General features: G+C 42.7%; 1 protein-coding gene across 16 annotated transcripts in view; it reads right to left on the reverse strand.

The window, feature by feature from the left end:
• The window catches only part of LOC134813565 (zinc finger protein 322-like), a 32,887-nt gene extending 12,112 nt beyond the window's left edge, over positions 1–20,775 (reverse strand). For 2 of the 16 annotated variants that reach the window (XM_063821510.1, XM_063821476.1), the window contains exons 1-3: positions 20,659–20,775; positions 5,418–5,485; positions 823–926 (exon numbers count right to left, since the gene is read on the reverse strand). In XM_063821510.1, the coding sequence (XP_063677580.1) occupies positions 823–926; positions 5,418–5,453 (140 nt within the window). In that variant the 5' untranslated portion in view covers positions 5,454–5,485; positions 20,659–20,775. Of the gene's footprint in view, positions 1–822; positions 927–2,097; positions 2,148–4,106; positions 4,261–5,417; positions 5,486–7,141; positions 7,310–10,515; positions 11,213–11,878; positions 12,253–13,570; positions 13,725–16,158; positions 16,505–17,223; positions 17,604–20,658 lie in introns of those variants that run through there. The other 14 variants (XM_063821434.1, XM_063821444.1, XM_063821518.1 and 11 more) reach the window with 14 other exon arrangements.
• Between the last annotated feature and the right edge of the window lie 61 nt (positions 20,776–20,836).

Raw genomic sequence — 20,836 nt, forward strand, 5'->3', positions numbered from 1 at the left:
GAGAGGTGATCAAGTACTGATCTATAAAAATATCGGCTCCTCACGACATTACAGCATGCACATTACACCTGCAAGTAGCACACGTACAGCCCTGTTCACGTCCGGACTTGACTCTTTTTCTAGAACGAAAACAGGTGAATTGAAAGTGAAACGTTAGACCTCAAAGAGCTATATCAAACTGTCTTAATAAGTTCAACATGGAATGGTTACGGTTCACTCTGGTTACGGTTCGCACTGTCCTGCAAGGGAAGTGCTCCAAACCTATTACAACATCCTTATTCCTTAAATAAAGTTTAAATATGGTCAGCCTCTTCGTACGAACTTTAATTTTCACCACTGCATACCCCAACACTCTAAAGTTACAATAGTTATCTAATACAATCCGGAAGTAATCTGCAGACCAACTGTCCGGATCCAAACTTTAACTGGGACTTTGCGGGCAACATGGCCACTGGTCAGGGGCCGCCCGGAAATCAGGTACAGTACATGATTGTGAAGCACAAGCAATTTCTTCTAAATCTTATCGTGGTCGAACATTGAAAAGTTGTTAGGCAAATCTTTTCTTAGATCTTTGAAGGTTTGGAAAAATCCGGATAGTCAGAAATTCAGAAATCCAAAAATATCAAAATCCTGTCTCAAGTACATAAAGTATAGCTACCTTTTCGAAAACCACAATAAGATATATCCAGATAATAGATGTGGATACTGATATTGAGAACTCGGATATATACAGATCAGTAAAACTAAGTAGACAAAATACCTACAGACAGACAGACAGATAGACAGACAAATGACAAAATAGACACACAGATCAAAATGTACCTGCTCTCCGATGAGATTGGAGGCTGATATCTCGGAGAAGGGACGTGAGGGATAGTGTAGTCTGGATAGGGCATCTGCATCATCGTAGTAAACGAGGCTGCTCCCTGAAAACATAACAAGCTTATGTTTTTGTTTCAAAAGTATCTAAAGTTATAGTTATAATTTCTTAATTTCTGCCCATGTCGGCAGATATTTGATATCGAGAGAATTTTGTCAGGACTTCGCTACATAGGTTACCGGCATTATATTGCCGAGCAATATCGATCGGTTTGCCAAAGGAAGCATTGGGTCGTATCGACATCGTTAAAAATAATGACCCCTCTTAGCTGATCTACAATCGGATTATTAACCGTAGCTTTTTTTCTAATTTCAAAGCGGTACTACAACGCCGTTGTTTGATAACTGACTCTTTCTGAAGCGACCCTTCTACAAGTGGTGACACAGAAATTAGTTGTGATATAATTATCAGGTAGTGTGATCTATCAAGTGACTCATTTAACTGTGAAAAAGGGCAGATCGTATGACAAGAATGTGAAAACCTTGTTAGAGAGGTAAAGTTTGTGTGAAGCAGCTCTGTGAAAAAGCCACGTGAGCGTGAAGCAAGGTGGCAATGAGATAATGGGTCTAACATGTGATACAGCTCATCAGCCCCCCACTATTAGCTTAACTAGGATTATTAGGCCGTCAGAATTAGCGCCAGAACGTGCGAGCTTTAGGGCCAATCGGGGACAGACTAATGGCCCGGGTACTTGGAGAACCCATTAGGGGTCCTGTGAAAATATCATAGTTCGATAATAGATAGGGTAGGACACGTGTGAGGGAGGGGGTGGAGAGAGAGAGAGTTTACTAATTAATAAGGTTAACATCTGAGGCATGATTCTGAAAATAATTGAAATCTTATCGACGTCTTTTGAGTCACCCGAAATGTTTCAATGACCATTGGACACTTATTCCGTTTCCCCTAAATGTAAAGCCATGCCGTTCCATGGCATTAAAATGTTTGAACTTTAAATTTTGTCAAGTTGTAACAAAACCTGGGAAGATTAAGAAATTGACATAACGCGAGAAGTAAAGGTATCATTAGAATGGTAGGTTGAGTTTGCGATAGCGGCAACCCGTAACATTGCACGCAGGGCCCCTGCCTAGAACTAACTAGCACCACATTACTACATTATCCATCATAATGCTAAATCAATTACTTTTTGGGCGCACAGCGAGTGCCACGCGTAGGCAGACCCCGGCTCTCAAATTAAAAGCATTATTCGTTTCAATTACCTATTAACGGAGTAGCAATGGGCGGCCGACATGCGGGCCCATCATCATCATCATCTACTGGTATTCTGAATTCTCAACTCGGAAACAGGGTTAACTTATAACGGGAGGTTTACATGACGTTTCGCCTTGCAGTGCTAGGTCAGATGGACACAAATATAGAGTGAGATTCACACTTGTAAGGCTTGTGCTCCTCATCATCTCATACCAAACATTAATATAGGTGTGAAGGAAAAGTGGGAAGATCTGTGTGGAGCAACAAGCCAGCCATACAGACTCTAGCTCCCCCTGGACTAGTGATCCAACTACAAACTGAAAAAGATAATAAAGTGGGCAGCACTTTCAGAGTTTAGGTGCGCGAAGAGTGAAATTATCATTAGAGATAGATGACTGAACCGGGCTTATTTGAGCTATTTGAGAGTCATGTCAGACATAATATGTAACTCCAACAGATATGGGTTCGTGCTAGGAGGAAGGTCGGACCTGAGTGCGCGAAGTACTAATCTTTTGTGGCATTTACAGTACATAACCATACACCCTGGTACTGGCCCTGACAGCCTGATCGAGTGTCGACCAGCGCTGCAACAACTGTATCGGACTATGGCTTTTGGAAATAAAAAGTACCAAAGAGAGTTTGTTACGGAAAAGATTTTCAAAGAAGTTAGAAGGGGTGAAGCTTCAGAACTGAGTTAGCACGGTACCAGTCGACCCAGGCTTAATACAACCTGGCGGTGCGAAACTCCTTCCAAAGACGGCAACCATGCTGACCTATTGCACCTATCACAAGATTCAGACTTGTTGGGCCACTCTAATTGCCAAATAATAAAATTGACAGTCAGCACATTCATATAGTTAGATTACCTGGGGAGTAGATCTATTGAAGTACTGAACAAAAGTCCGATTCTTATTTGAATGACAAACCTTGGCATGAGATCTTTGAGGGCAGATCCCGCTTTGCAATAACAGATTTGCATAAATCATAAAGAAAAGAAGTGTAGTAAGTTAATTCAGAGGGAGAGATTTGTGGTTCCCTGCTGGTGTGTTGAGGTGCTCATATATATATCGGGGACTACGAATAATTTACACTACAGATCCCCCAAAAGACGATGATTTGGATAGACACTACTTTTTGCCGACACATTCTCGAGGTCATCCAGACATTGATTTTATTGAACTCGTGGAAACCTATCAACCAAGTTAAAGATTTTAGACAATGAATTATTGGGAAAAGAACTTTTTTCGATCTCTTGAATAGGATCGTATATCTAGGGGAGGCGTTTAAATTGTTGTAAAAAATTAACTAAATATGACACGAAAAGGAATCCGGAAACGAACGCAAATTTATATCCGCAATTTAGGGCAAATTCTGGCCTCAGTGGACAGAATTCTGTGTCTCTAACCCACATTGTACGTGCATATCGGCACTGTCCGTAAAATAGGGAACCAGGCACCTGACCGTGTTACTAAATATATCACACAGTATCCAGTGATAGTACACGAATATTACCGTTATTTCCCGGGCTAAACGTGCCATCAGTTCTGCAAAAATCTGGTACAAGTTTAGGGCGGATCCCCTGTTGATCCCCAGTTGTGCCGACTATGATATAGTGGTACATTAGTCATTACATTATCGTCTGATCAAATTGAGGGGGTGAAGATTTGCAGATACCAGACATAGCTGATCTAATCAGCAAGAAAAACAATGTTAGTGGCAGCCCAATATGTTTGTTGTGACCGATTGTAGCAACATTCAATTATAGACAGCTTAGAATATAAGAATATTAAGGTTGAGACGGCAAACTATAATTATATTTCGGGGCAATCATAAACTTACTGGTATTCAAGGGACATATACATGGAGGTATTCAAGACTCAAGAGTACTCAATGTGATCTTAACTACATGTATGTAGTTAATAATGTAATGGTTATTGTTCACATGGAATGAATGGATAAAATGTCGCATCGATGTAAATCGAAGACTGGTTTGAAAACTTCATTAAAAGTTGCATACCTGCAGATCCCTTGCATTCTTACAAATGGGCTTGATAACCATGAGAGAAGATGTGTCTCGAACAAGAACAAGAGGACAAAAAGACAGACTGGGTCTAACGAGCCGGTCAAAACAATGTAAACTGTGCTGAAAAACGGCCGTTATCACGAGGTTGCGATACGTTTGGTATTGTCAGTACTGTGCCACTCACCACGCGCTCACCACGTGATCAGGCACATGACAGGAACGCGCGCCAATGGCACACCTCCGCTCCACTGTGTAACTTGAGAGACGGATCAAACACGTTTTGATATGGGTACCCGAGTAGAGCTTGGGGAGAGTGCTGGGTTGCCCGAGCAGAGAGAGGGAATCACACTAGCTGACAAATCGAGGACTAATCCAGAGCTTGTAGTGGTGGTACAATTACAACAAGCCAATATCTACATTATAATGCTGCGTCTAATGTGACAAGTTCCTTATTCATGAGGTAACGAGTTTTACAGGGGTCAGAGCGCAGCCTCTCCTTTCCAGGGTCGGCTAGGGATCTGCGCTAACTTTTAGAGGGTTCTCATGGATTTAGTGTGTGTAGGCCGGTGCCTTGTTCGTGCCCTTACTGCAACCTTGTTCTTTGTGGTTCTCTTAGTCTAGGCTACCTTCTAGTTCTGTTTTCCTCCCCCTACTTTGATACGCTCTACTTTGTACGGTTGTGAACTGCTCAACTTTACTCGCCTTGCCAAGGTTTCATTTACCCTAACATCTGACAGTCGACGCTCAACATCACCAACTTTTACTTTCAGTGACTGAGTGACGTGCCCTTATTTAGAATTATTATCAACATTCTGTAGAATGTCCATGTAGCAAAATTTAGAGAATATCCACAAAAATTTTCTGTTTCCCACAGTGCTGTACTGTTATAAGGGTGTTTAGTGCCGAAATTTCCCTGTCTACAACAAACTAGACTCACCATGAAAAGCTCCAAAATAAAACAATTATCTGGGGCTCAGCCTCTTTACATTCAAATCGAACAAACAAAAGCGTTAAGGTGAGCGTCCCTTTGTTTATAGTTTTGACTAGAGTGATGCAAACTGTACACGCAAACTACGCCAACTGACTAACACACGATGCAGTTCTCGTTTTGTGAGTTGACACATATCACCAGTAGTAAGTTACAAGTTCTGATTGGCGGCCGGGAGGGAAGCCCGGCTGCACGTGGCTAAACAATGCACGGCACCCCAGCTGAACAGATCTAGTTCAGTCTCAAAAGTCGCACACTTCTAAATAGGAGAAACTTTAGAACGAGTCTGAAAAACTCTGAACAATGAGAATATTTACCTGTAAAGATGAAGAGAGGTGGCTTTGATCCAGCATTCTTGATTTCTGTGGTGCAACCAGTGGTGATACTGAAAATTAGCTGTGTTAGAATTTAAGTTCTGATAATAGATAAAATAAAATCTATAATTCGTACAGAGTCCTTATCATTATGCATGATTAATGGCTAATGAATATAACGCCCACAGGCACAAGAAATCGTACCAAATAATATTGCCTTTTACAAATATTATTGCCGACTTAGATCTCGATAATGGCTTTACAACTAGGGCCACAAAATGAGGACATTTATAGTTTATATAACAGCTGACTCCACCTACTACTAATATGATACAGATTGCAGCGATCATACTGGATGAAGCCTATAAATGATTACGGACCAGGTTCGGATTGTGTAATGATCTGCTCGTTTTCATATGCAAATCGGTTTGGATCACTTATTGTGCTCGGCACTTGGTAACAGTGGCGATAGTGGCAGTTTTAACCAGGTCAGCTAGAAATAAAGTACAGGGCACCATAACCACTGCTGTAAATCTCTTGTATGTGTCGATGCCACACAGAAAACATTACTTAAACTATTTTGCTCTTTTCAGCTATTATATTTCAAGAAATTTGTAAGTCACGCGGCTTGGACAAGCCCCAGTGAGGTAAGGCTAGGTGACCAGCATCGAGCTGATAGGTATTTGAATAAACTAGAGTGAACTACATTACAATAGGAGACAGACAGGGGCTTAACCTCATGGTCCTTTACTCATAATAGCTGTACAGGGATTATCGGGAGAATAGATTTTGATTTTACACGCTGGAGCTTGATTTACGTAATTCGATTGTAGGGAGCATTAGAAGGGACTGACACGTGAGGTGATGTGGCTGCCCCTCTATCAGTGACACGAACTCGCACGAGACCAGGTCGACTCCTGACGACGCGGACCCCACACCCGCCTGCCACCTCCGATCACACATGTAGCAACACACTCCCTATACCTGGTCTATTTTTAGAACACTTTTCCCTCGTGAGAAGCAGGATAGTATCTACTTATCTGATACGATGTGGTTACAGTGAAGTAGCAGGACCAATAGATATCCTGTTTTAACGGCCTCAGTGGTGGGTGGGTGCTTGGTGCAGGCTGGAACCAACACCCGAAATAGACGCGGTGTAATCTGGAGACTGTGAGATATAATAGCTTGGTATCTAATCAGCTGGAGTACTGTAATTGTTACCAAGTGATCCCTTACTAAACCAACATCACGTCTACACGTGCCAGGGAAGCGAGTAAGCTCATTGGCTGATGCCACCATTACCGGAACCTGATTGGTGCACGGATATTTGGCTGGGAAGATTGGAACAAGTTTGTACCGGTCGCTACTCAATTTAGCTATATATCCTTAGTGTATCCGAATTAGGATCCTAAGAAAAGTCAGGCACATGAGTCAAGAAGGTAGCGCCCACGCGAGCTCATACCGTCAGCGAGTCGGCAAACTAGATGGCAGAATTCTTGCAGTTCAGCCACATTAATTAGACGCAATACCTAGCAGCTCCGACCTAGCCACAATTAGACACAATAGAAAATAAAGCTAGTTACAACAGTGTCAGCGTGCTGAGACTTTCTCAGAAATCCTACTTTGTACAACTACATAGGGTCCCTTGCACGGGCAGTGAAAAATAAGGAATCAGAAGTTGAGTTGTACAACTACATACAACTAAAATAAATGAGAGAGATATGTACCTACTGAAAAATCGAGTCAGGAAATCCCTCTAACTTACACGGATAGATTGTGAGCAATGACTTGAGTACAAAGTATAACTGCGAACTAACGACCGTTCGAGAACTCTTTTTCTCAAGTTGAACACTAAAGATTTGCAAGAGAAAGTAGTCCGACTAAGATTCTGTACTGCTTTTAGCGATAAAGTTTCGTGCGGTCTAGCTGGAAACCGTACACGTGATTCGAGTTGATTGGCGTTAATTGAGGTCATGTTTACCTTGACGACCATGCAGCCCACCTGACCGCCTGATTACCTTCAAACTTCAAGTCAGATGCGGGTAATTGATCAATCCGGCCACGACATTATCCTATATTGTTTCTCGAGCATTAGCTACTCAGGTTTCTTGTCTTGCTAATGTTTTGATAACATTGCTCGGGGTATGTGATAGTTTACCAGTGAGTGGTTAAGTTCGCGTACCCTCGCAGCTCCCATTACTTGCCTCGTCAATGACGAACCACCAGATCGAGTGGACCTTGTTTACAGCTCTAGCATGCAACAGTCTACCTCGACTCCAGCAATTCTACTGATGGTGGGTGGACGTCCTGTTTCACCGAAAATGTCAGAGTTTTCGGCTCCCTTGGAGGGGCCAAACAATTTAGACCGGAGGATTGTTAATCAATAATCACTCTTAGAGTGTAGGGATTCCCTGATAGTGCGCTAAAATGGGGTTTAAAAGAGCGTGCCTGCTACTGGACGGGGCGGACACAGGACCACAGTTAGCATTCTCCCTCTAACATCTACCCTTCACAACTCCCCGTACACACCACGTGACTCATAAACGCCCAATAAACGAAGCGTGCAATTTACATACTGAAAGTTGAAAATTTTGTAATATACGTGTATTGTTGACATGGACCCAGGCAGTGACAAGCATTTGAGTTGCGGGATACCATTAACACCTCTCAGTTCCCTTATCTGATATTGACTGACAAATACTAATAAGTTTCCAATATTACACATGATATTATTAAAACTGTACAGAGGCAGCAGGAGGGACCCGACCTCTCTCCCTGATAATAATCTTTAATTACACTTTTAGCTAATCACATCTAACTAGACAACAATAGATCGCGAGACTTAAGGGGGTCAAAGTTAGACAGGTTGCCAGGTAACCAGGCAATGGCACCTCTAACCCCGATATAGCGGAGGGAGGCGGTGACATTCGTCTGGGTGGGCTGAGAATATACAAACTGTGTGGCTGTGTCACTGTTACTAGTACTGTGTGGTGTAAGTACTGACGTGATCATGTAGACCCAGGGTAAATGTGGGTGAAGGGGCCTTTAGAGGGGTAAATAGGGTACAGGATACGATAGCACGGACACGGTGGTCATTCGGCCGGCTCATGAGTTGTCCTGCTTAGTGAACATCTACAATATTATCCACTGTTTTGATTCTGGTAAATATTTCTGGTAAATATTTGGTAAAGACGGGGAGACGAACGTTCTGCGATCGGAGGAATGAACGGGCTAAAAATCTAGAAAATAATGGACTTCCGTTCTCCGGCTGGTATCTGCTCGCATTGCATTGATCTGACACTGATTCTAATTGACGTATTTTAGACAATAGTAGGTCACGTATAATCAACTATCCAATTCTATTAGCATTAGACAACAATACAACATGTGACTGCGCTTCAAACTCGGTGGATTTACCGTCAATATGCAGTGTGCTTACTCCATGAAGTCTGAACGCATCGTTACCGAACTATTATTCAAACCACAATTACACTGGTGAATAGTGGTGCTGGGAGGGATCCAGTGAATTAAGCGAGTTATTATAGTTATTATGTACTATTATCAGTGCTGATGAACAAGTAGCTCTGATGCCAAATAATAATGACGAGTCTAAAACCATCTGTCCTGCAGCAGCCTGCAGCCAGCAGCCACTAGCCTGCAGCCTGGCTGATGAACCTGACGTGGGATCAGTCTGGTTTCTAACTGTGTATCTGGACTACAACTACTCAGTACTAATGTGTGGCAGACTCATAAGTTGCTATCATTAGTACTGAATGAGTGGAGATACTCAATTAGACTAAATTGGTAGGATTGTACACGAAGGGTCGCTTGCTCATGGAGCCAATGACCAGCCGATAGTTGGAAACTGACGAAAACAGGTCGAACAGATCGGGATTGTCTTTGTGGTTGTCTGTTTGGCTTGTGAGCTAGTGAGCTGCTGCATGCAATTGTTACACCTCGAGGACAATTACTCAGCAAATTAGACGAGCTCTCGCATTATCGACCACTCTGTTAATCCTTTGTTGCGGACCAGATGAGCGCAACACTGATCCACACTCCATTAGTTTTGTAAGTTTGTATCATTGTGTGCCACAGATTCTACCTCTATCCCCTGCCCGTGCTAGTGTGAGGGTACGCACATTGCTACCAGTCTGACTAACACTGCTTTTAAACGTCGTCTGTGACATTTTTAGACTCGGCTAGCCCTCATCTGACAGTGTTTCGACACACTTGGAGCTACCTCCCCGCCAGTAGTACACTTGGAACTCCTTGCTGTGTGTTGGGGACTAATGCCAGGGCGTCAACAGCAGCAGCACGACACAGTACTCCACTTGATAGAGGAGGGTCTCTGTAAGAGCTGCTGTGAGCTGACAGTGACCTGCTCGATCTGCTCAACCAATCCCAGCTCAGGTGGCTAAAAAACCGAAACTATTGTGTAGACGCCTGGGGATTGGTTCGGCTGAGCCGAAAGTGCCATGACCACAACTGTCGGCTAGTGGCTACTGACTGAGTAGGAATAATACCGGACCAGGCTCGGAGAATGAACGTGTTTCAGTGGCACGTGTTGACGTGTGTGGCCCTTAGTCCACCGCTTTAGTAAAAATAGAGTCGATACTATCTTAGACCTTACTTGAGAGGTGCTTAGCTGCCACAAATAGTTCCCCAATCTTAGCCTGATACCTATACTGTACAATGCCGTGCTGCTATTGAATGAATAAAAAGATACAGCTCACATTTGCAGGCTTCAATCCTGTGTGATGAAACAATCGGCCTATACACACCAGCAACACACGCACATCCAATCTTACCGTGTAGATAATTATGTGCAATAACTTTGGCGACTAATTTTAGAATTTGAAACTCAGCTTACATCATAGACGTCAAGGATCGGTGTCAGAACATTTAAATTTCCTAAGACTGGCGGTTACTTAAAAGCCACAACTGCCGAGGCTAATGATTTAGGTTTGAAAACTTCATCAGAACTTGAAAACTTCATCAAGTAACAGAACTTAAACGGTATCCCCATATAATTCGCCATATATAGAAAACTAAAAAATTTGCTACACGATCTAATTGATTACCGATAATTCAATAAACGAACCTTTCAACATGACGAAATGTTAACGAGAGTAGCAGAATAGCAGGTACTGGTAAGCAAGGTGAGTGTCTCGTTCAACGTAAACAAAGCTAACAACAGTAGTTCATGTCGACAGGACGAAGGGCAAATTTTCAGAGTTTGTGTACATAATGGGATGGAGTGAGGGGGATGGGGGGACGTGCGATACTATCCCAGGCTTCAGGCTCTCTCATTGGACCACGAGTCAGCTCTGGTATTTGGCGAATGGGGAACAGGGTTACGGGTCACGTGGCGACTATGGACCATTGAGCGGCGGGGAGGCAGGGCAATCCGGCAGCTGGGTTAGACTGAAACTGCTACTCATTACAATGTAGGCACGCGATCCACTACTCCCTCATGCACCAAGGCAACGTGACTATCGGTAACGTGACCAGCACGTGGTTCAGCCGATCCGACTCTGCTTCCAATAATTGCAATGTTTTTAATGACCAAACAATCACTGATAAGCAGGGTGTTGGTAAACACGCACTTTCCGTCCCCACACGTTACAAGCACAACAATCCCAATAAACTAATTTTTGTGCAAAAAAACGTGAGTATTCTGCGTGAAATAAAGCTATTAACATGTGAACACTACATCCTATGAGGCAATGTAACAGCTATAGATCGTAGACTAATTAAACATAACAATGGACCGTTTTAACCCGGCCAGATCTACCCTCCCCCCGGTAGTGTCGGAGGGGGGTGTTCAATAAGTGCTAATAAGGTGGCACTTCAGGTAACTATAGTAACCTGGTAACTATATAGTAACCTGAGGTGCACTGCGGTCCCCCGGTTATCCCAGGCTCCACAACAGTCGCCCTTACCAGTAATTTAACCACAAAATCATATATACTAGCCTGCAGTAGGACTACCTAAGCTTAAATCTCACCAAGTTTCTCTGTAGGCTCGACAAACAATGAGATATGGTAATGTTCTTGTGAGAATGGGGTGTATCAAGTACGGGGACCCTGATAACTAGCAAGGCTGTATATCTTGTTCTGAATACTAAAGTGTGCAAATCTGTTGAATATTCAACAGCCAGGAGACATGATGGTTTTCAGGCTGCAACGATCCTCATTTATGGCAAGGCTGAAAAGCGAAAAGAAAAGAATGCGAGCATTATATTAGAGTCAGAACGGGACACCCATCCACAATTAAGATTCAGAACGCGATCGGAATTCAATTTTGAGGTTAGGATTACTATACTTAGGTGAGCCCTTAATCTAAAATGCTAGTATAGCTTTACCTATACAGATTTAATTTGTTTGGTGTTAATCTTCAATCAAAATTTCTCAAATTCCCGAACCTGGGACTCATAATATTGAGATAATATGAAAACCACTTACGTTACAAGCCGAAGGTGGAGAGAGAACAAATGCAGTTACCTAAAAATGATCTTGTATGCATGGGGATGGTGCCGTGGCTACTGGATAACTAGGGGGGACGAAAGAAGTTGGACGAAAAACCCTTGAGGTGGAGGACCCGGTAGGAGAGAACGATAACTGCTGAGCTGGTCAATGAAGAGAATAAAGGCTAATGGCGACACGGCTCAAAAGAATGGTCGCTAACTGTTGGAGCTGATGACCGGTAGCGCTTGTTCTAGGGTCAGGATCTTCTTCTGTGGAGTCACGTGCTCAGTTACGGGGGATCACGTGGTCACCCCTCTTATTTCAAATAATGTGAGCTCACTCGGCCCTCGCCTGCTATCATCGCCATTACTTCCCAATTGTTCATTTTTAGACATAGCAACGATCTTAGGAGATCGGGAACAAAACAAAGTACGAAATATTGTACAATTGAGTTGCGACTAGTCAGACAACGATATGAATATTCAATATCGAGAACCTCAGAAAGTTTCAATTTTGAGGGACCCCTGCCATTCAAAAACTAACCTTTCCTCTGGTTAAACTGGCTAACTAATGTCAAAATTACTAAAAAAATTGCACAATAAGGTCGCCCTGTAGAGAGACAACAATATGAATATTGAGCCCCAGGTAGTCTGGCAAAGGGGACCTCTCACAGATCTAGACACGGTCATCTCAATCTGTCGAGTGGAATGTAGTAACACCACTGTTTTATCTATTGAATAGTTATACGGCTATATTATTACCATTGATTCAGGGGTAGCTCGATCAATAACTAGCATTGTCTCATAGTCTTACTCTTAGTCTATTGTTTGCTTCCAATTGGGAGCACAATCATTTAAACTTGACTAGCCTGCTCTTGATTCTGTTAATAAGTAGGTAGACCCTGATTCATTTGAATATGCATGATTGGTATAATGAAATTCACAGTCTATCAGTATAAGTGAGAAAAGCAACAGGTCGGCATAGGTATAATTGCCGGCAACTGTGGCGCAAGGAAAACTTGAGAGAAACTATGTATAGACTTTACCTCACAACCCTAGTACTCAAAAAACTTTTCGCTTTGATTAATATAACGAGAGAATACAAGAAAGAACGCAAAAAATGATGTGTAATGAAGAAGGCGTCCACTGGAGTAATGGTAAAGCCCTACTAGCAACTAGTGAAGTCAAAACGATCCGGAGTGCCAACATTTTGTTTTATTTTTAAAAGACTGTCAAAATCTGGGGTATTGTTTTAGAACTAGTTCAGCACGTGCCTACCACTATAACAACGTCTCTCTCTATTCTAAGAACTGAGAAAGTATAAATTCAACTCCTCGATCAGGCTTCCTTTAGCTTCACGCACAGTTGGTCTATTGATTAACAAATTATGATGACATACAAACAAGGTCTTTTGATTAACAGAGTGAGTCAACCTCAAATTCACAAATACTACCGGGAGGAAGCTTACAAAATTCAAACACATGCAATTCCATCTAATTTGACCATGACAGGAAAAGCCGGTGGCAGTTCGAAAACTGCAACCCCAAGGATCGAGGTGGCACGGAGGATTTATGATTTATATAATTTCTATGGATCCGTAAACCACACCCCAAAATGAGCCGTCCAGAGCAAAAATCTTTGGATATGAAGAAGTATAAGCATGATTAGAAGCGATTGAAATATAACTTACATTTGACTCTGACTAGATGTTTCGAAACAAGTGCCATAGAGACGAAAGCTAAACAATAATCTTCCAATCTGGCCCCCAAGTCTTTGACTCACACTGTTAGTCTCAGCCCCGCTTTTTGTTTAGTTTAACAACTGAAATTACCCTCTCTCCCCCTACAGAGTGGAAATTTTGCCGAATCAGGTCAATTGAGTCAAAGAGGTGTTCACAGAACACTAGCCAGGCATGCCACTGCTAATGGAAATATAACACTAATAGCCATCGACACTTTGTATAGATTACCCGCTTTTTGGAGAGTCCTTTTCCAATAATTGATAGAATAAGACTCCTTAAAAGCGATTAGGGCACAAGTTACTAGCGGCCCTTAGACCAGTTACGTGATCAACAGGTCAGAGTGACTGGCCAAAACACAAATTGTACCAGAGGGACAGATAGGGTGGCAATCTACAAGGTAAACTAGAGTGGCACTGAGTAGGCACTCTACTCGACACAGTGCACCGCAATACAACCAGCTAAAGAATGCAGGGGAGCCTATGGGGTTAAACGTTGATTATGAAAGCTACTTGAATGCGGTGTGGAAGAGAGTTTTCACGTCAATAGTGAGACACATGAGACGTCCGCCTTATTTACCAGCAGACACGCTGCGAATAGTGGTCAAATCGTAGACTGCAAGTAACGCATACCTCCGGCCTCGAACCACAGATCCACAGATACTGGAGGGAACTATCCCTGATGTAGAATCTTAGAATCGGATAAAGCGGAAAATGAACAGACTGTTGACTGTAGCTTAGTATGTGTCCTCTCTCTCTCTCTCTCTCCTCTCTCTTTCTCTCTCTCTCCTCCCTCTCTCTCTCCTATCTGGTTTACTAACGCTACTATTATGCTTCTCCGAACAGATATCCACGTTACCGGCCAACTTACTTCAGGCATTGTGGCGCGATCTCGTCTTGATACGACCGATAATAGCTCCTAATATCAGAGAATAGGGAGCGATTATCTGATGGGACGTGGAGCTCGCGTGCCCAGCTACCCACCGGACCACAGCCCGCCACGAACCCGGAACGTAGACCTGGGAGACAAGCCCTGACAATGTATCTAGTCTAGTGGTGTAGACTGGAGCCTTTCAGGGATCCAATTTTGGTGAAGAGAAGAAGCTAGACCTGGTTGCTGGATCAATAAGCGGTAGCTAATCGATGTTAATCGGTTAGGTCACTGAATTTATTGTAGCCACCTGAACCTGTATCGACTATCGAGTACGCATCTTTAGCAATTAAGTCTGAACATGGCTGATCATGTCTATCACGGTTCTCAATTATAAGTGGGAGGGTTCGTGTGTAATCCTACATTCTACCAGGTAATTCTACATTCTACCAGGTAATCAGGTACTTTACTATCTTGATCATCGGTGCTAAATTTAGTTTGGGGAGATGATCTAAAGGTTAGGCCCGGAAATAACTTGAGTTTTGGATTCCGTAGAATGTGTTGCTTATAATAATGGCTGAAATAATCTGGGATCATTCTTGACGATTAATTTTAATTCACTCTATTCGGCGATTCATTTTTTAACAAACACGAGTTATAATAAAATACAGTGAAAATAGCAATAATATTAAGCATTTTTAGGTCGATATTATTATAAAATTTGTATTTTGTTGGCGCCACTAAAAGCAGGAACGTCTCAGTATTTCTGGCTACGGATTAAATTATTGACTGTAACTATTTCTTTTAAATATTTTTGATAAATCACTGTCTTAAACTAAGCTTTCTGGTTTACCTTAAAAAGTATCTCCAGATATGCGAATTGACATCTTGTGTTTATGAGTTATGCACTGTGTATACTGTATACCCATGATTTCCGGAGAAGCAATTTATGTTTCATTATCGTTGTTACAGGAGCTTCATGTAGCAGCATGTCCGCTTGGAAATTCCACAAAAGTCTTCAATTAAACGTAGTGACGGAATAAAAATATGCCGTTTATGATACAGTGAGTATCTATAAGATCCTGGACGCCATGGTCCGATTATAATTAATTTCGATCGGCCGGTAAATTCCTGGTTTAATTCTCGGTGTTGTCTATACTTATAGTGAGCATATAGCCCTTCTAGTGCCCTCTGAGTGCGATTAAAGGACGTATGAGCGCTAAGCGGGCCGCAAGTTCGGTGGTGGGAGATCACATGTCCACTCAACCAGGCAAGTCATTGGACATTCAGAATTCCACGACAATTTCCTATCGGCAGAACCTAACGGAAATTCGGCTTAACACAAATCCTCCGTTATAACTTAAAGACCAGTTGAAATTAACCCAAACTAATAACTGGGAAGCCTTTAAGAAAAATAGGCCGCCGAAGCGACTGTTTGTGAGCGCGGTGAGCACCGCGTCGGATTAACCGCTCAAATCATTTGAATCTGAGATTAGGAAAACTTTTAATTCGCTTCTCTTGACAGCAAGAATGAAACAATGTTTCAAATGACTTAATCGCAAACAACTGCTTACGTACCTTTTCGACATGTTGGAAATTGCACTCTGGATATTAAACTATGAAAAAAACGGGGAGAAAATGATAATTCTCGGACTCCGCCACAAACCCACCTGAATAAACTTGAAGACATCAAGAGACATGACCTCGAAACCGAATTTCGATCAGGACTTTCATTCTCTAATCCAAGTTGTTAACGCGAACTTTTCTAATTCTATGTTCTCTCTTGTGCATTATGCACATCTATTATTCCTTCTGCAGCGAAAATAAGTGATAAGCACCCAATCGTTCCATCACCAGCAACACTGTCACTACTTCATCACTGTTTTCATTAAAAAACAAGTCGATTAGCATTATACTTATTTGATTTCAGAACTCAAAGGAACAACGATGCGGAATTGTACGTATTACGCGGGGGAGAAGAAGACAGCACAAAAGGAGATTGACGAACACAGAACTGCCATCATCAGCAGGTTCCGTAGTTCACAGGTCGGCGCCAAGGCACTACTAGGGATAATCACCAGAACGGAGATATGATCTAGACTGGAACAAGCCTCACGGAAAAGGAGTGAACTAACGAGTGGAAGCTGCTGCTCAAGATCTCGGAAATCTTTAGAACTAATAATCTTACTCCTCCCGTACTCATTACTGGACCCGTCAATTTAGAGTAGGTGTTCGGACTAACTGCCGGTTAGAATACGGTCTTGTTATCAATAGACAATACTACTAATAGACAATACTGTGATACACAGACCAATGATTCTAAATTTAATTTACTTTGTTTTGGAGGATCGTTAGCGATGCGGAGCTGTTGGATTGTTGCACTTGATGGGCTGGAGTGTCAACTCTTGAGAGGACAAAGCTTTCCTCACTCGACTTAGTTAGTAGCGGCGGCGCGACCAGACCGTCGCCAACATAAGCTACCCATGACAATTATAAGCACAATGACTTACTAGCTTCAATATCAACCGGGACCGCAATATGCAGCATTGTCCTGAGGTTCTAGAAGTAGACTTAATCTGCACGCTGTTACACAAACAATGCACTGGGGAACCCAAACAATGCAGAGTAGGCGTTGAATAAATGCAAAACCAATGAGTTAAGATAAAATTCAGGCAGACAAGATAACGACACAAGAAAACAAGAGGCAGGGGGAAAAGGGGAAAGTTTGAACTTACCTTGTAACTATGTTTCTAGGTGTCGGCTGTTCGTTGGAGAGTCGAGCAATTCGAAATGTTCGGCTGTCGAAATGGCGGGTGCTTGTCGCGTTCGAAGCAGAACAGTCCGGATAGAAAAGGAGGGATGGCAAGTGTGTATAACTCGTGTCTGGGGTAGCGGTGAGGGCCATCTTCGAGCCGTGTGTCTCAGTACGCTGCCCACGCTCATCGACCTTCAGCCACACACGTGATCTACATACTGACCAAGCGACCAGCGTAATTGGATACCTTTCACAATGAATCATCTGAATGATCTTAACGCGTCATGTGCTAGTAACACGTGCCAAAATGCGCTCACCTGACCAACTCGCGACCATATTATTGGATCCCTCTGCAAGGCTTGGTAAGCATAAGATGCCTTAATCGCGAGCTACAGCTCCAGTTAAAAAAGTGAAACGGTTATGCGAATAAATGGTTTTGCACATTACAGAATTAGATTTTAATCTATCTACAACTAAACAGTGTCGTCATAAGTCGAAATATTTTAACAAATCGTTACACCGATCTGCAGAGTCCATAAATAATAGATATCCTTGGCTCAAGTTTGGGATAATAGCTTGCCACTTAAATATTGATCAAAATTTTAATACTAAGTAGAGAACGAGAGATGGAGAGAGAAGGTATCTAATTGATAAATAATTCATCTGCCAAATTCTACAATCGTTAATCGGTACAGAGCTGATCTGCAAACTGTCCGCGTTGATCCAGACAACCTTTTGTTGATGTGTGCAACTATTACCAGAACGGCACAGATCTCGATCTATTGAATATCATGTATAGATCACATTGTTCACAGGACAGCTGTCGTTGAAATATACTACTATAGGCCGAGCCCCCAGTGTCATGCTATTTCATTCTTCATCGCGTTCATAGTGCCCCCGCTGTCTACTTCAATCTAAAGAACGAACTGATATAAAAAGAAAGTAAAGAGTGTTGTGAAACTGTATTGTGATGGAGCGTCCTCTCTGAACTTCTCAACTGTAAGGTCTAGACAAAGGCCGGAACGGCAACTGAGTAGTGGAGCTCGGCAGCATATGACTTGAGAATCTAGCAAATCGAAAAATGAGGTGCCATGTTCCCTGAGCTGAGGTGAGTAGTGAGCACATAACATCTGTTGTTGTTCCGGCAATGACACGAGCTGAAAGCAGAACATTGTTCCTAACTCGACTTCCACCACCGTTATTATAGCTGTTAAATGCCCAGTCTACACGCTGGTCACGAGTATTGTTGTCCTGGAACAATCCTGGCAAGTCTAGATCCTGCTCGGTTAATGTTACACGGTAATGTTTCAAACGAGGAGGACTCTCAGAGTTGAGAGTCTTATGCACGAATGATCGCTGAGAAAATTAGGAAGGTACTCGGTTGAAGAATTACAATGTGTGCTAAGTGTTTGTTTGTACCCCCTGTTAACTAACTATCGGTGATCTGAGAGCCGGTATCGCCTCACTGGCAGGCTAGGTGGTCTCCCAGAAGATCAAGCTCGTGCTCTTGTAGTTGTAACATCTCCAGGACACACTCATTATATTATAACTTATTGTAACTTAAACTAAGTACTAACTCCCCTGCGAACTCGGGCCAACTCACTGATCAGCGACCACGCTGCTCAGCCAAGGGGAAACGAGAAATGCACGAAAAACGATCGGAGAACGGATATGGTTATCGGCCAGTAGACGGGAGAGAGAATGGAATAAAAGCTCGGATAAAACTCAATGGAGCATAGATCTGGTGCTCAGTAGTGTAGAACACAGACGGCTAATACCAGACGGACTAAGCATTTTGACTATTTTAACTGCTAGCACAATTAGTAGCTCCTCGGCAAATCATTAATTAAAGAGATTATAAATCAGTGGTACACCAGCCTCAAGGTTGTCGTCTCTGTCACCAATGATCCTAAATAAGTAGTGGCCCACAACAATTGAGGCTTATGATGGAGATGGGGGTATCTTCCTCGTTATGAGTGAGGAGGTTACCCTTGAATCAGCACCCAGCCGCATCGGACAATGACTATTCTTTCTTGTTTATCGAATTTCGCAACATTAAAAGCCACAACTGGCTCATGTTAAGCTAGCCTCGCCTCGGAAAGCAAGCTCTGGGGAGTGTTACAAATTGTGTTAGGAGGATTACCTTCTTCTCATTAGTCGAAGTAACGATTCGTTTCAAGCCCAATTCTATTTTCTCGATTCTTTCGATCGATTTCACCCTGTCTTAGACATAGGGCGTCCTAAACGACCACAAACTTTATCATATTCGAGCTCCGGATGCTCAAATAAACCACCGTTCTGCTCAGCATTCCACAATTTGATATATTTTTTTGATACTCGAGTCCTCCAGCCCAGACTGATGTATCAGCCCTATTGCCACACCTTTTACGACTAGCTCCAAGTATCTTCACTATATCCACTAATATTGTTCCACAGAGGATACGCTTTAAAAGAGTACTTGTGCCTCGTTTATTTCATAGAATGAGACAATGCTGCGTCATTCTCTTACCACTAATTTCATTAGATTATAGCGAAATTTAGGTCTATCTATTGTGTTCCGGGGTAAACAGATAATGACAATCTATATTCTAGCGGCAGATCTATATATAAAGCTGGAGCGAGGCTATATATAAATGACGATCAAATAAGCCGCGCTGACCATATGACGACAAAATGCACGTGACACATTAGCGAGGTCAGATGGAGACCAGGTGACACGAATTATCCACAAGAGGGTGGATCAAATGTTGGAAGTTGTTGATATTACACATGTGCAGGTTGTGGTGTGTGCCATATGTCCGACACACGCTCCTCGCCCATGTCAGATGTCTCACTGCCAGCTCCACGAATCCCGGCACTTCCTTCCCTCCTTCATGTCCCAGCCATTAATGTGCATCTCCACTCGGCCGGTTAAATATAGTTTTACTATCCTTAGTCTGCATAAGATGGATAATGTTTATTGGAAGAGGTAGCTGTTCATTGACCACCACATCAGAGAATGAGAGCGGGAGAATCTGCTACTCTGCGTTACAACTGCAGCTGCGCAGTTAGCTCGGCACGGGAGCTCACACAACAGCCACGAGATCGCTCGACCAACTCCTGTGCCGCCATCCGGCCAGCCACCCCTCTCACTCATAACGGAGAACCAATCCAGGAAACAATTTTCTAATCTATCGGTAAGGTTGCATTGCAGCTTCAAGTGATCCCCAGACTATCTGGTCGATATAATTGGGATTCTTACAATGGAAATAATAGATTTATTCGTACGGCATGAAATACAATGTGAAAATAACCTCCAGTCGCCAAATTTCTTCACCGACCATTGTTTTTGTAACAGTTTTTGTTCAATAGCGAATATGCTAATAGATAAACAATTTAAAGGTAGTGTCCTAATTAGGGTAAAGCGGCTACTGACCTGTATTTAGTTTTGTGCAAAGTGCGGGTATTTAGATTTCCGTCTACACTCCTTGTCACGAACCAGGTACCGTTCGTAACTACCATTCTTCTCGGCTCCATGGACATTGCGTGCCCTAATCGTTGTAGTGATGTCAGATCATCACTACCCAATACACCTTTCTAAAAATAGGTCCCGG

This window comes from Bolinopsis microptera, chromosome 1, assembly GCF_026151205.1.
Source record: "Bolinopsis microptera isolate Bmic1 chromosome 1, MBARI_Bmic_1.0, whole genome shotgun sequence".
NCBI classification, from domain to species: domain Eukaryota; kingdom Metazoa; phylum Ctenophora; class Tentaculata; order Lobata; family Bolinopsidae; genus Bolinopsis; species Bolinopsis microptera.